General features: G+C 31.6%; 1 protein-coding gene across 2 annotated transcripts; it reads left to right on the top strand.

Moving 5' to 3' along the window:
• Positions 1 to 8,075: 8,075 nt before the first annotated feature.
• LOC133174211 (uncharacterized) lies at positions 8,076 to 12,630 on the top strand. Of its 2 annotated transcripts, XR_009719088.1 has the most exons (4): positions 8,076 to 8,146; positions 9,490 to 9,534; positions 9,879 to 10,002; positions 10,087 to 12,630. XR_009719088.1 is itself a non-coding variant. In XM_061309283.1 (3 exons), the coding sequence occupies exons 1-3, from the start codon at positions 9,515 to 9,517 to the stop codon at positions 10,444 to 10,446; spliced, it is 504 nt and encodes a 167-aa protein (XP_061165267.1). In that variant the 5' UTR covers positions 9,404 to 9,514; the 3' UTR covers positions 10,447 to 12,630. The 2 variants fall into 2 exon arrangements, 1 of the variants encoding a protein (XP_061165267.1); XM_061309283.1 differs by lacking the exon at positions 8,076 to 8,146 and having other exon boundaries at positions 9,404 to 9,534.
• The last annotated feature ends 4,153 nt before the right edge of the window (positions 12,631 to 16,783 follow it).

The following is a 16,783-nucleotide window of genomic DNA, read 5'->3' on the forward strand; positions in this document are numbered from 1 at the left end:
AAGCATTAATTCTATTAATTGATCATTAATTAATCCTGTTTGCTCCTTAGCGTTGAGCTGATAAATAAATTGCTTAGCTATGATGAAAATGGGAGCTTCGAACAGAATTTTTAAATCTTGTGGTCCTAGGGTCAGGGGTTCTGGCATAACGAGGCGGGGGGGGGGGGGGGGTTGATAATATAGTGGAAAAGTGTTAATTCTATGAAGTCCATAGTTATGATGATGAGGGTAACTCTTCCAAATTTGTAAATTTCTTGACCCTTGGTCTTGGGTTCTGGTGTTAGGGTAAGGCTTTGTTGAATCTGTAGTGAAAATGCATTGTACCTGTAAAATTCTTCTCTGCTTCTGGGCATATCGGAAGAAAACGGAGTAAAAGTTTAAATGATATAAGTAAGCATATTTCTACCAGATTTTTGAACATCTGGACCATTTGTCTAAGCATTCTAGTCCTGGGCAGGGCTCTATTAATTTGTATTCTACTGAGAGAAGTTATTCCCCTTTTCCATTCACCTTTGATAATTAATCACTGTAAATAATGTATTTGAAAGGTTAATAGAATAAGATAATTATGCAAGAATGTTTATCATATAATTCAAAAAGTATTGTCTTAGTTTTAATAATCAGGTAGAGCTGTAAGTAATAGATAAATAAAAATGAGACAAAAATAACTTATCTTATTAAAAATTCTTCAAAGACCATAAGAGAGGTCAATGCTAGAGGTCTTAATATGGGTTTAAAAATAGTACAGAAGCACTAATAGTTTGTTAATAGTCTGCATGGTGATAGTGTTAAGTGGGGGACAGATTAGAACTTAATTTATGAGTTAATACTGAATACTAGACTAATTATTTTGTTGATCCTGATCTTCCTACTTCTCTTGCTTTAGGGCAACAAAGCTTCATCTATGAGTGTATCTAACTTCTAAATTGTTGTATTATACTCAGGTGACTGTTAAGGCCCTTGGGCCTCTTGTTATCAGGTGAAACCACAAATGACGCTACTAATACTAGAGAGAAACAATAAGATGAACGCACCAAAAAAGTTTGCCAAGGAAATGTGAAGGTAAAGGTCAAGAAAGAGATAAACATCTGATCCAGATAAGGCTGAAAAACAAACTACTGCCAGGAGTACCTGATATTTGACATGGTGAAGATCATGAGGAAACTAGATGGAATCATCATATCAACAGTCTCGTTTGAAATCATCATTTCGCAAGTTTTACTGTGGATACAATGGCCTTGTCAGCACATACAACCTATCATTGAGTCAAATGCTGACTGACGTTTTTCATACTAATTGTTAGGCCATTATTTATACACTGAACTGTCCACGGATTTTTCATTTTTCCCCCCGATCAAGACAAGGAGCACACGGCGGAAGTGACCGGTCGGCAGGGGATGTTCACTGCTCCATGGCACCTGATCCCACCTCTAAATTTTGAGGTCCGTCTTTTGAGATTGAATATTGTTCATTATCTTCATATTTCATTGTGATTGTACAGACGTAGAAGGTCTTTGTCATGCCATCTCTATCAGGTGAAACCACAAAGGACGCTACTACTATTAGAGAGAACCTCTGGACACCACAAATGTGGAATCACGTGCGTTAGAGGAGTAAACATTCCTTTTCGAGCCGACACACCCTGTAGACAAATCAGTATGACGAAAAGGGCCTAGTAAATTGCATGAAAAACGCCAATCAACATTTGGCACAACGATAAAACAAGTTATTTGGAAACAACATCATTGAAACAACAAAGAATTTGCAAAATAGTGACTTTAAACAAGATATAACACCGAATTGTGACATTAGATAAGTGCTCTAAGTTTAATTGTTTTCAGTTGGATTTCAAATTATCATTAACTACCAGTATCCTAAGTACTTTCAATAACTACTGCAATTGAAAAATGGACAGAAGTTCGCTTCTCTTAAATTAACTTTAGGAGAACCATTTGACATTTTTGTTCTAATTAAATTTTTGGAGTTGGCAAGGAAATGAGAACAATCACATTTGTCTCAGAAAAAAAAAAATCAAACGTAATTTTTACGTCCATGTATTTTATAAAAGTAGATTAAACTTGTAAAAACAAGATGTGTTTGTGAAACACTCATGCCACTGTATGGCAACTTAAAGCGAAGGTTAAACTTTCTCAAATGCAAATCAAATATGTTGGTACCCAAAGTAAGGTCTTGTCTCGAGAAATATACCTGTGAAATATGAAAGCCCCAGCAGCAACCATTGAATGGATAAGGAGAAGGTTAAAGTTTTTCAGAAGTAAGTCAAACATCAAGGTCAAATGGTCAAAATTAATGTTGCCCAAGGAAAGGCCTTCTCAAAAGAAATACACATGTGAAATATGAAAGCTTTAGCACCAACCGTTCTAAGTTATGGCCAAGGTTAAAGTTTTTCAAAAGTAGGTCAAACTACAAGGTCAAGGTCAAAGGATCAAAATTGTTGGTATCCAAAGAAAGGTCTTGTAACAAGGATCTACATATGTGAAGTATGAAAGCCCTAGCACCAACCATTCAAAAGTTATGACCAAGGTTAAAGTTAAAATGTAGGTCTAACTCCTAGGTCTAGTGTCAAATTTGTTGGTATCAGAAGGAAGGTCTTGTCAAAAGAATTACCTATGTGATGTATGAAAGCCCTAGCACCAACTGTTCAGAAGTTATGGTCAAGGTTAAAGTTTTTCAAAAGTAGGTCAAACTCCAAGGTCAATAGGTCAAAGTTGTTGGTATCCATATGAAGGTCTTGTCACAAAGACTACATATGTGAAGTATGAAAGCAATAGCACCAACAGCTCAAAAGTTATGGCCAAGGTTAAAGTTTTTCAAAAGAAGGTCAAACTTCTAGGTCAAGGTCAAGGGGTCAAAGTTGTTGTTATCAAAGAAAGGTCTTGTCACAAGGATTACACTTGTGAAGTATGACAGTCCTAGCACCAAATGTTCAAAAGTTATGGCCAAGGTTAAAGTTGGGTAAAATTTTGCAAAACTGGGTCAAACTCCAAGGTCAAGGTCAAAAGGTCGAATATGATGGTACCCAATGAAAGGTCTTAACACAAGGAATACACATGTGAAATATGAAAGCCATAGCTCCAACCAATCAAAAGTTATGGGCAATGTTAAAGCTTTTGCGGAGAAACAGACAGCTAGACAGACAGACAGACAGACAGACGAACAGGGCAAAAACTATATACCGCCGAATCTTCGATTACGGGGGCATAAAAAATCTTTTGATTGTGGCTTAAAATACATTCAAGTTCTTTTTCCAGTCGCTCAAAAATAAGCTACTGTAGTTGAATATCACACACACACACACCCACCCACCCACCTAAGCACACACACACACCGAGCTCATGCTTTGTACTTATTCAAAATGTCGTACCTGGAATTTTATTTTCAACCTATATACCATACAAAATTTACATATCAATGTATTTCAATAAATAAAATAAATACAGACGTAATTACTAAGCATAACCATATAACATAGGGTTATTGAACAAAATACTGAACACATTTTCTATGTGATTGAGTAAAATACACAAGAATCAATCAGCATTTCTAAATTTTAAATATAGCAACAGAAATTTATGTGACCACCTGATATGTTCAGGTGTAATATTTTTGTACAAAACGTTTTTTTAAATACCTCTTCCGTCTTGACAAAATGAATTACGACACTGACGGAGCTACCATCCTGTGAGTAAACACAGCATTTTTAACGAACAAATAAAAATGATTTTTAAAGTTTTGTCACAATTAAACTTTAAACTTTTATCATTTTATATTTTAAAAGATACTTAATTACAATTGGTCCGTTTGTATTCCTGATCACATGTATCATGCTTGCATGTTGCTGGAACAAGTGTCGCTGTGCGAAACGAACGGAGACTGCACAAAGACCAACAACAAATGTAAGAGATATAGAGGATATTAAATGTTTTGTAGTTGGATATGGGGTAATATGATCAAAAAATTCTTTCTCTCAAGTGAAGTAAATTCCATATCCAACTAAAAAATATTAAATTTTCTTCTCCTTTTTTAATGTATTTTCTTTGATTTTCCCTTTGCTTCTTTTTGTAACACAATGTCTTTAGGCTGAGGCTATAGCCATAACTTAATGACTGGGAGATTGGAAACATTGTAAACATGGATTTCAACAAATAGTTTAAAACTTTGGCAGTTCAAGTCTCTGGTAGGATGGTTTATTTACGCTTTGTATCTTATAACAGTTCAGGGAGTTTTTTTTCAAACAATCTTCGTGAAGGGAAGGGAAATCAAAAGTTTTGCCGCACTTCTGATATTCTGTCATACTGTGACAAGATATCACTTTTATATTCTTTCACACTGTGACAGAATAGATCACTTTTATTCAGTAAATAGATTACAGTATTTCACTGTTGAAAGTGTATTAAAAAAACAATCTGCATGAAAACAGTTGTATAGAACAAATCATGTGCAAAATTAAATTCTATCGTTATAAGGATCTGTTTAATTCGATAAAATTTTCATTTTCTTTGTAGGACAGACTTTATATTGTAAGAAATGAAGTACCACCAGATAGATTACTAGTATCAATATATGATCTGACACAGTGTGACACTACTGACTACACCTCTTATTATCAAGAACCACCTCCACCTTACAGTTTCCACGATGTCCAAGCTTACAGTAATGAAGACACAGCCACACAGTGTACATTAACCCGTTAATTGACCAAGAGAGGGTGTCAGCGAGTGAACAGATCTTCTAGTATATGATTCTGTTCTAAAGGTGTCACTACCGATTCTGACTACATTAAGTTATGAAAATAACTCTCTAGCGTATGTTTTGGAAAGAATGAACACATGTATCTGTTATGAATTGCCACAGTGTTTGTTGTTCAAAATGATTTCAGTCATCATATTCCTAAACCTGATAAACTTTTTATAGTGCTATTGTTTTGACACCCTCTCATCATGTTTAGAATCGGTAGAAGAGTAAAAAAAATCCAGGGTCATCTGATTTGAAGACGCTTAAAAAAGCAAGAAGGGAGTAATTACCTTAAAAATCACTACAAAGTTTTGAAAATCTCTGAGATGAAATTAATTGATCTATCTTTGTCTACTCCTAAATTGGAAAAGTCATGCTTTTTTTGGGTTTGTGCATACTTGCTAAAAATAAATTGAATAAACCATGCCATGAGAGAACCCCTTTGTAGCTTTCTTTCTTTTAGGGAGTGCTTCATCGTTCAACGAAATTTAAGGAAGAAATAATTTAAGAAAACATTAACATTTTCTCCAGTGTGAAATATGATAGCAGACGGTATCGCTGTATTAAAAAATAAAAAGTCTTTGTTTTTAAAAGATATCATCTACACCTAGGCTTTTTCTTGATGATCATTATTACCGTCAATATAAGTATTTTTAACAGTTTTCGGGAAGGGAAGAAGAGTTTTCTGCGAATTTGTTTTTTTTCACTGTGAAAATAACACTTTCGTCAAAGTGATAAGTCAAAATATATAAATTTATTAATCGGATAAATTACAGTACTTCATGTTGAAAATGTTTTAGAATATCTCCGTCTATTTGGGATATAATAATTTTGTCTTCATTCGATTTTGATATTTTAATATTTCCTGATAAATTTGATCTTTTATTTCAAGTTCCTTTTCTCTCCTCATATTAAAAAAAATCTTCCTGGATACCATAAAAATAAGTCAATGCAAGTCAGGTAAAGGAAAAGTGATATCTAAAGAAAACATTCAGAAGAATTCACAAAGGTTTGTTTTGATCGAGGCCTGAGTGTTTGCTTTTATTAAGAGGACCGATTGGGGTTTTCATTGCGTAGAATAGGAAAATAAAGTGTATTTACACTTTTAAAGAAATTATTTCAGCAAAATTTATCAAATTGAACAAACTTTATTATTAAGAAACCACAGGTAAAACCAACTTTAGTTACATTTTGAATTGACTTTTTAAAGATTTTTTAAACTAATAAGTAGATGTATGACGTTATGATAAACTGAAGTTCTTTAAGTTGGGGTCATAAAAAGTGTTATAAAAGAAAAAGTATAAACTATATGCTATTGAAATTTTAAAGATAAGAATTTGAAAATCCTACAATTACTTTCTGTGTAAATCTCTAGTATTTGTCATATTTTGTATTGCTCCATTTAAACAGGAAAATTTCGTAATTTTTCTCATTTTTAGATGCCCCCTCTGGAAACCAGACTGCAACATTCTGTGTTTCTTGCATATTGTATAATATAGTTTTTCCTCATCACATATTAAAATCTGAGAAAAAGTCTATTGTAGTATTTTTTATTATTTGCTTTGAAGTGCAGAAATAAATAAATAATAGATAAATAAGTAAATAAAAATAATAAGTAAATAAAATAATAATTTAAAAAATAAAATAATGATAAAAAAATCCCCTTACAATCCTATAGTAAATGTTATTGTGTTTTGAGATAGTCCCAACATTATTTAGACGATGGATTTTCCTGAAACTTTGCATGTACACTGAAGTCAGTGTAGGCTTTACATGGTTTTAAAGTAAAAAGTTTTTTCAATGGAGTCTACACAATAAAACCCCCTTAAAATAAAACCAGGACATGGTGTATTAAAATCTATATGAGTAAGTATTTTAAAGCATATTACTTAATTTTTATAAAGAATTTGATGCATTATATTTTGTAGGAATAAGTCATGATTTCATTTTATGAACAAAACTATCATATATGTTTCTGACTCGATTTTCTTTTTGTTAGATACCACTCGTTTTATTTTATTAGATTTGAAGAAGTCCTTTAGGGAATTATCATCGTCAATGTGTTATTTTTTGTGTGCCTTTGTGGCTTATGCATGAAATATAGATTGGATAAAAGGGAGTCAGCGATAAGGAAATTCATAATTTGTTTACCTAGTTTACATTTTAAAAAAAATCAAGTTTTATACACATTAATGAATACATGAAAACAGATAGCTCACAATCTGAGATGTATTCATTTTCTTGTTGTTTACTGTACATGTTTTGCACGTTTTAGATTCAGCATTAAATTCTTTATAAAGCTTGAGGAATTTCCGGAGCACATCCCTAGTGCATTTGCCTCTGCATACATTTTTCGGCAATAACAGAGACGGGGAAAACTGTTTTGTTTTATTCTCAATCCGAATATCCACATATCTATATCTAATTCCAGAAACCATAACATTGACACGTCGACTTAAATCCTTAAAAATGAAGATAGACAATTTGGTATCTCCAGACATTAATTTTCCAAAATAATCAAACTTCATGTAGTTAATTATCCTAAGGTCTGACATCATATTCCATCTTTTCAAAGCTACATATATCTTCATACCAAAATAATTTTCAATTCTTATTATCCTGTGATTTCTTAACTGTTTTCAAAATAGTTATATATAGATATAATAGTTATAAAACACACAACTTTTCAACTCTATATACTTCCATTCCCCACGATAAATTAAAGTCCAGGCTTTTTGACATCATTGACAGCTACCTTTTCAATAAAAGTGCAACTCGTGAATTTACTTACCTTGTCATTAGTCATTTGCAAAATTATTTTGTTAAAAAAAATTCTGATTGTACACAAAGTACTCTGAAGTTGATATTAAAATGATGCTTGAGTTTCTGATTGACAATATCTATGTGGTTTTTGGAGACCAGATCTTCCAACAATCTGTTGGAATTTCCATGGGTATCAATTGCTCTCCGTTATTAGCAGACCTTTTTTGTATTCAAATGACGCAGAATTTATTCAAAATCTTATACATAAGAAAAAAATCTCTTGCTTTGGCCTTCAACTCGATATTTAGATATATCGACGACATATCATCAATTAACAATAGTTATTTCCATTCATATGTCGACACGATATATCCTAATGAGCTTGAAATAAAAGATTCCACAGAGTCTGACACATTTCTTCCATATTTGGTTATTTTACTAGAAAAAGACGTTAATGGTAACCTAACAAGTAAGCTTTATGATAAACATGATGACTTTAACATTTTAATCGTCAACTTCCCTTACTTAGGCAGCAATATACCCTTATCACCTGCATATGGGGTATATATCTCTCAGTTGATTCGATACGCCAGAGCATGCTCTACGTATGAACAATTTCTACAACGAGGTAAGTTATTGACAAACAAGTCTCGTTTCAACTCATCATTTTGTAAGTTCTATGGTCGATACAATGACCTTATAAGCAAATACAATCTATCATTAAGTCAAATGCTGACTGACGTTTTTCATACTTATTGTTAGGCCATTATTTATACACTGAATTGTCTACCGATTTTCCCGTTATTTCTTGTTTGCTCTGCTCCCAGTTTTTATTGTTTTAATAGACTTTCTGAATACTGTTCGTTATCTTCATATTTCATTTTCAAAAAATTCAGATGTCTAGAATTTTTCTTGTTATAAAATCCAACCATGTTTTTTTTTCCTTTTTTTTTTTACGCATTAGTAATACATACTAAACACACAGCTAAGAAAAAAAAGCCACCAATAAATAAAACATAAAACGTCGGAGATATTTCATTTCTTCTTGGCGAGTTGCCAATAGACAACGGGCTTTTTTCGTCTGAAAAGATTATATTTAAAATGCTTGTATCAGCACAAAATTGGGTGTTACTGTGAATAAAAAACACCAGGAGGAAAGTGAAATTGACACCTAAGTACATTTATTATTTTAATTTTTCAAAAATATATTAACTGGTAATTCATGGTCATTGATTATTGTATTTAAACAGGTATCAACACAGGAAAAAAATGCCTTTTTATCAAAAAGGAGTGTTAAAATTTTTTTCCACGTAATAATTTCTAATGTGTAGCACCTAATATTTCATATATTTCAATTGCATTTAAACGAAATGAACTGAAAATTGACCAAACGTAAAGTTACCCTAATAAGCGTAAGATAGTGCAATTACCTGTCTAATGATTTCAGTTTGAAGGAAAATTAAAAAAAAAAATATCTCAGAAAAACTGATAGGGATCGATAAATCCAATTTTCACCTGAGCAAAAGATCAAATGTAAGTTTTTGAATTTGTAAGCCTTATTAACTTAAGTGTAATAAAATAAAATTCCCATTGTTAACACATTTTGATCAAATTTAATTGCTATCTAATTAAGATGTATTCAATTCTTTGGTTTAAATTTGCAGCTTGGTTATGTAATATGTCTGTGTACAATAAATAAATAAAAATGATAAAACATTGATGTAATAAGATTCAGTTATGTAATTTGGATATTTATTGAATGGTCTATGATAATTAATTCAAGAAACAAAGATTAATAAATCGGTTGCGTCAATATTCGTATTGACATTAGTTTGGGATTTCCAATCAGTTACTCATAAGAATTTCTATGGACATTTTAAATTTAAAGGAAACATTGCAAATTCATTTAAACCGAGTACCTATATACTGTTCTGGTCTTATAATTTCTAACCAGATGTTTCTTACTACTAGTATATCTTCCGTGTAGAGGAATTAAATGGGTGCCTCTGAACTTGCGTAAGTAAATTTTACTGATACATGTATATTTTGATAAGCACGTACATTGGACTTATTTCTTCAAATTTATTCACATATTACAAAGTAAATGTAATGAAAAGAAATGAAAACGAAAGAAAATAGAAATCGTATAAATCTACCAAAGATGATTAAACATATACGTCAACATTTAAGATGAATAGAAAGCTGTTGATAGAAATAGATATCCGCTGAAAACCTTGAATTGTAAGACATCATTGAATAGAATAATTGTCTATAAGCATAGAAATTTAGCAACCAACGGTGTATCTGTGTTAGCTTGAAATTTGAACATGCCAAAAAAGTTTTTATCATATATTTTAAAGATATGAATACGTCTTCGGCGCATTTGGTCTGTTCCTGTTCACATGTATCGTGCTTGCGTGGTGCTGGCACAAATGTGGTTGTAATAAGGAAAGAGCGCAACATACACATGGACCAGAAGCTGATGTAAGTCAGCATTAATTAATCTATTTCTATGCTGCTAAATTGTGTGTGTTTAAAGAGGAATTTTTATCTTTCATTTCCTTATAGAGCACACTTTATATAATAAGAAATGAGGCACCAATAGATGGATTTCAAAGATATGATCCAACTCAAACAAATCCTTTTGACAACAATGATCCGACCCAAAGAGGGGCTTTTGACTACAATTATCCGACCCAAAGAGGGGTTTTTGACTACAATGATCCGACTCAAACAGACGCTTTTGACTACAATGATCTGAGTCAAACAGACGCTTTTGACTACACCTCTTGTGATCAACCACAACCACCACCATACAGTTTCAACGAAACCCAAGCTTATCATGAAGAATACTTTTCGGACGACATGTACACTAACCCTTTCTATAATCAACAGTGGCCATTAGCTGATTCTGGACAAGTCACATGATTTCATATAAATATACTGTCCTTTCATGCTATTTAAAGACTAGTATCATTAAGTGAGGGGAACATTTTCCAGTATATCTTGTAGAATGAATGTTAGAGTAGTTCTAATGAATATCTTAACAGATTCAGTGTACACAACGATTATAGTAAGTAACCTTAAGTATAAAAATTTTTACTGTATTCAATATCATGTGAACTTTTTTTTCCCTTTAAAATCTTGAATCATTTGGCTTATTCCTTATATTATATTTTAGGGATGGCCAGAAGAAAGTAGTTCTTGATATAAACTTTCAGACGTTACGCGCGATGTTGGTGCCATTTTACAACTGTAGTAGCAGACCTATTAAACACATTGTTGATTTCAAAACGATACTGGCAATATGGGTGATTTTGATATAAATCTATAGGTTTTAAATAGAACTTCCTGATTCCAGTGAGAAATTAACATTTAAATTGATTTCATGCAAAATATAGAATTTTACAGCGCAAATTAAAAATATTTTAAGCGTGTAACGTTACATTTTTTAATTAATAATAATCAAAAATGTGAATAAGAATAAAAAGAAATAAATTTACTCAATTACAAAAAACTTTAAATAGAAACAAATTATATGAAAATTTTGTGTTTTTCATTAAGATTTAAATTGTTCAAGTTCAACAAAAATGTCCAGAGTCCAAAATGACGTGCAAAAACAAGATCCAGCCGTTACTCAATGGGTTAAATTCTTTTTTTTTTTCATTGATTATATGATTAATTATATGTGCATTATGTGCTAACCCAAACGGTCAGAATGAATTTCAGATTTACAAATTTACTCATTTAATTAATATTTTACAAAACATTTAGGAGGTTCAACATATTTGTCTAGTAGACGTTCATGACGTAAAGCACAAAAATGTGTTTAAGAGTGGTTTGAGAAATTAACAATCTTTATCATACACAAATCGAAAGCGCCCTTTTTGTTCATTTGTTTAATTACAGGTAGTTTATGATTTTTTAACTCATTTTTTAAAGTACAAAGAGATAGCGATAGGGCAACAGTTACGGTAGTAACACTATTAGAAGGGTTACGTCAATACTTGACGTTACGTAATGTTAAACGTCACCAACATCATGCGTAACGTCTAAATAAGCTGTCATTCATATCAAAGATTAACGATATATGCATAAATGAATATGAACTTGGAAATCCTTCCATCTTTTCTGTAACATCTTTGAAATGACGGTATTTAATTAATTATTTGGTGTTGCTATCCGGATATGGGCAGACTTACACTTTCCCGGTCTATCCTCAATTTTGGCCTCTATTTTGACTTTATCCCAATTTTAGCTTTACTTCCATAATGGACCTTTGGAATCTATACAAATTTTTTACCCCAATTAATAACCATTTTTTAAAGAATTTTAATTGAATTTAATAATTACCAGAATTATATTTTGTAAGATGCGTTGATGGCAGAAGTTGGAAGAAGCTTTGTGTAACTTTAGAGCATATGAGTCAATGAATTGTACACATGTATTTCCATCACTGAATGTTAAAACATCATTTGATTGGATCTACATACATCATCAAAATTGTCGGGACTGATCCAGGACAGGGGCTTATTGCATCTTTTAATTACACTATTACTGAAAAGGAAGATGTAAATTATCTATGAGGTAATTTTTTGATTATTATTGAAGCAAGCATGTGTACATGGTTTAAAAGAGAAAATTAAGAAACTGTTTCTTTTTGCATTTGATCTCTCTATTGAATCCATGTAATTTTGAGCATAGTGTGAATTTCATAATTTGTCGAATATTAAAGTTCACCATATGATCAAGTAAATTTGTTAATACTAAAATCCAATCCATCATGCTACATGTAAAATAGCTTATGTTTTGTGCTTTACAAACTGAAAAGGCAATGATAACGTACGTCTACATAATTATTGTTCTCTGAGAGAGAGAGCTTTTTTCTTAAGGTATGTCACTCGTGAAATTAGTTATATCAAGGATTTTTTGAGAAGTATATTTCAGATAAGTACTCATATAGCATGACTCAAAATCGCAAAGAAAATGGGGGTGGGGTGGGGGTGTCAGTGTGCATCTTACTGAGCTGCGGTACAAATAAGTTCATTTTTTTTGCACTTAAATTGTTACTTTTTGGTTTATCACTTTAATCATATTTTTTTTAGATGCAATTATGGCAATAAATAAAATCTTATTTTACATTAAATAGTTTGAATTATATTTATCATTGAACAAATCATGCAAATTAATGAGCATAAATTATTGTGTGACCTTTTTGCACTAAAAAAGTATCATATTTGGGGTATAAAAATAAGGATGTCATATAAAAAAGTAGGCAATAAAATATTTTCTTGTATCAAACTTTTTATGACTTAAATGCTGTTTGGTTGGGGGTATCGTGTTGCTTAAAATAATGAAAGAAAAAGTTGAGGTCAGTGATACATATTTTGAGATATTGCTCAAAATGTGCGATTTTCAGGCAAATAAACTTTGTAAATTTTATCATGATTTCTGTGATATATCTTCATTTCTTGGCAAAGTCTGTTAAATGAATGTGTAAAATATGTTCAAAAAATATAAAATGAGACCTCTATTTAATACTCCTAGCATATCATTAGGGAAAATATTCTCCAAGTAAAAAATATGTGGGGCTAAAGTTCCAAGATATTAAATTTAACAAATATGTAGTCTTGAAGAATTTTCTTCTAAATATTCTTCCACCACAAGAAATGGTCCCTCACAAATCTTGCTTTTTATGAATTTGTGTGTAGTTTTTTCATTGAATGTTGGATAATTTGCATTGTTTAATTTAAATATGTTATAAAACTGAATTGTAATAAATAGTTTTTAAGTTAAAGGTTCTGACTGAACTTTTCTAAAAAGCTGACGAGTGACATATCTAAATAGTATTGTTATGGTCATTTTATTTTGGACCCATTCTTACTATATTAACTCCACCTCTCATACATATTTAACTACCTAATCCTCAATCAAAGTTGGCAAGGTGAGTGAAAATTTTAAGCAAAGCAGTAAGGGCAACTCCTCCCCCATATTATTTCAAGCAGAATCACAGTGTATAACTATTTTGACATTCAAATACAGTTTAATATTGGCCAGATTCTAGAACAGATGAACATAATGTAAAAGGTATAGATAACGAACTATAATCAACCTCATAAATCCAGTGAACAAGTCGAATCGTAAACAGGACAAAAACACGGACCTCTGGAAATATTAGAGGTGGGATCAGGTGCCTAGGAGGAGTAAGAATCTCCTGTTGAGCAGTCACACCTGCCGTGAGCCCTATGTATTGTTCAGGTATACGGAGTACTCCGTAGTTAAATTTAAAATAAAAGCAATGAACTGAGAAATGGTCTGAAACATGCCAGACAAATTACGACCAACAGGTTATATTTGCAAATAGGGTCATAATATCGACTGAAAAGCCGACTTTAAACAGAGTTGTTGAAATCCTTGTAACATAAACTTATTTGACAGTAGCTTGCCTCGATTTAAGATTTGACATTGCTCAGAGCATGCTCCTGTGTATCGAATAAGTTGGGAGATATATAAATACCATATACTGGTGATAGCTAAATGTAACTACATAAATAAGAGAAATTTACGATGGAAAAGTTGATGTCATCCCGTAGTCATACATATTAGTTATTAGCTGGTCATTAAATGACCGACCAAGTGATCATGAAATTAGTTATGAAATGAAAGTTAAAGAAGCGATTGGAAAGGAGCGCAAAACCCGGCGTTATGTGCAGTCTTCCTTTGTAATCAATTGTAAGTTGAAATTTTGTTCACTAACATGAGAACATCCTACCGTGTATGAAAATTTGCACGCCTTTCGTTATTTATTAATTGTTTATATCAGTTTTTATATCAGATTGTGTAAAACACAGAAACATACAATTGATTTTTTTGGTTTTTATGTAGCACGGCTTGTTCAATAGAATAATTTTTTATGTTCTGGTCTAATAATTTCGTATAAAATATCTCCTATTTACTCGTATCTCCTGTTTTCTCTTCCTTGTTGAAAAAATGACATCTTTCTTAGGTTCACCGTAAGTAGTTTTGGCTTGTACAACTTTGATTATTTCATATATAACATAGATTTTGTGTACAAATAAGTACAGCAAACCTGTTTCTTTTTGTTTTTTGTTTTCATGTCTTGAATTATCTTTTTAATGAAAGTAAAAGTGAACGCTCTATCAAAGCGCTCAATGATTAATACCCTGGCTGTGTAAATAACCTGTGTTAATTATATATTAATCTAATTAATCTATAAATTACAGTTTCTTACACACGGATTTGACATCGAAAAACTTATTCTCTATACTGTTTAATTCTACTTGCCATTCTTTTGGAAGTGTTTTCATGGAATTCTTACGTAGTAAATATCTACATATTCATAACACATATTAAGTTTCATTGATAACAGGACATCTTTTGTTGACATTAGTGTCTTGTACAATCAAAGCAGGAACAAATAACTCTATATCAATAAACAGAATTTTAGAGAACACTATGTACCCTCGTATTTCAGTATAAAACCATCATCTACTGACACTTCTAACCTAATGTTGATATTTTTGTATAATGATAACCAAATAATGACAATGTTGTGACCATAAGCACACTGTAAAAGAATTATCATGCACAAAAGTATTTGACTCACCAATCAATTTGCACTTTAACTGTCGGCTTTCACTTGAAATTTTATTCCCTGTCGGTCTTCGTCAGAGACCTCAACTCGTTTGGGTTACCAGTTCTTTTTCCTTCATCCCGTCTCTATCCTTGAACTCGACCGGTGTAAACAGCTGTCATTTGAGTTACTCTGTAATGATTAGAGTTACCTCTCCAAACTCCACAGCCTCTGTAGTAACCACCTTTACCTCTGATTTCATAAGGCTTACCTGCTACATTACCTGTTTTCCCATCCAATTATTCTAGTATCTGATTAAAGATCTCTTCTTTTTTACCCTCTAATTTTGTCTCAATGTTCCTCTTTTTTTCTAGAAACTTGTCGTTTTAGTCTTAAGATATTGTTATCATGTTGATAAACTGTTTTTTTTTTTTTTTTTTTTTTTTTTTTTTTTTTTTGAAATGCTTGAACGTATCTAGAATTTCTTTTTCTTCTCAGTTTTAACAACAAAACTTTTATAGTTCTTGATAGCATCAAATTAATGTCTGGTTTGAGACGTACGTTTTGCTGAAAACCAAAACCTATTCTATTCCTGAATAAGTCATTCCTAGAAGCACGATCAAAATAACCATTTTATAGGGATTCTGAAAAATTGTTTCAAGCCTACATTGAAAATTTATTGCACACTTACCTGGTAGCTGAAATACGTTAAATATTCCTGTATAATTATGACATTTTTAGAAATTTCACTAATCAGCTTTTTTAGCACTGGCTTTGTCACATAAAGGAATCAATATGGTTTCTGCTTACCCCTTAATGATTGTCTTATACTTTGTATAAGAAGAGTTGATTTAATAACAGAATCACTTATCAGGCACTGTACGCCCAACCTCCACTCTTGATAGAAAACACCCCCCTTTTGCACATTAATAAAAAGTTAAAGACACATTTATCACTGCAACTGATAACTGATGTATAAGATCTTATTTCAAAATTTAATTTCAATGAGTTACATCATTGAAAACATTAAAGGTGATATAATTCAACTTCTTCTGTCCAATTTTAAAATTCAGTTAATCATATATAAAGGAAGGGGGCGTACAAGGCGAGGACAATCCCCCGCACTGTGACAATATATTTCTCAATTTTCAAAGTTCACAGAAAAGTTATATTTTTCTAAAATAATGTTTTCTGTAATATCATCTTCAACACATTTGATTCAGTTATTTTAATGAATGACTTTTCGATTAATAATTTGTTTTTAAACTTGACAGTAAAGCATATTTAGTGGAAAATTGGTTTATTAGAGCCATAAAAAATGGTTTGTTGAATATGAATGGGTCGTCTCCATTCTTCATTAACGTTTATATGACGGAAAAAGAAAATGTAAAATTTATATTATGTTTCAAAATAATGGAGCCTGAACTCATTCTATATGAAAATCGAACATTCCTGAAAAAAAATTTACACTTCAACAAACTCGTTAATTTAAATCACACTGACATCAAACAACACAAGCAGACTTCGTAGCGTAGTGGTTAACACGTTTAGTCTTACGCCTAACAGTGAGCTTTGGAAAGAGTTCGAATCATGCGTGAAGCTTTTTTTTTTGTGTCACATACCTTAAAAAATTAGTGAAAAATAAATTATTTGTCAATAATTTATCCAAAA

The sequence above is a fragment of the Saccostrea echinata genome, unplaced genomic scaffold (assembly GCF_033153115.1).
Source record: "Saccostrea echinata isolate AGI-Se365-2 ecotype Australia unplaced genomic scaffold, CSIRO_AGI_Sech_v1 ptg000057l, whole genome shotgun sequence".
Taxonomy (NCBI): Eukaryota; Metazoa; Mollusca; class Bivalvia; order Ostreida; family Ostreidae; genus Saccostrea; species Saccostrea echinata.

Coding starts and splice junctions, on each gene's coding strand:
- LOC133174211 (XM_061309283.1), top strand. CDS start 9,515: ATGGGTGCCTCTGAACTTGC. Junction 9,535..9,878: donor ATGGGTGCCTCTGAACTTGC/GTAAGTAAATTT, acceptor TATATTTTAAAG/ATATGAATACGTCTTCGGCG. Junction 10,003..10,086: donor CACATGGACCAGAAGCTGAT/GTAAGTCAGCAT, acceptor ATTTCCTTATAG/AGCACACTTTATATAATAAG.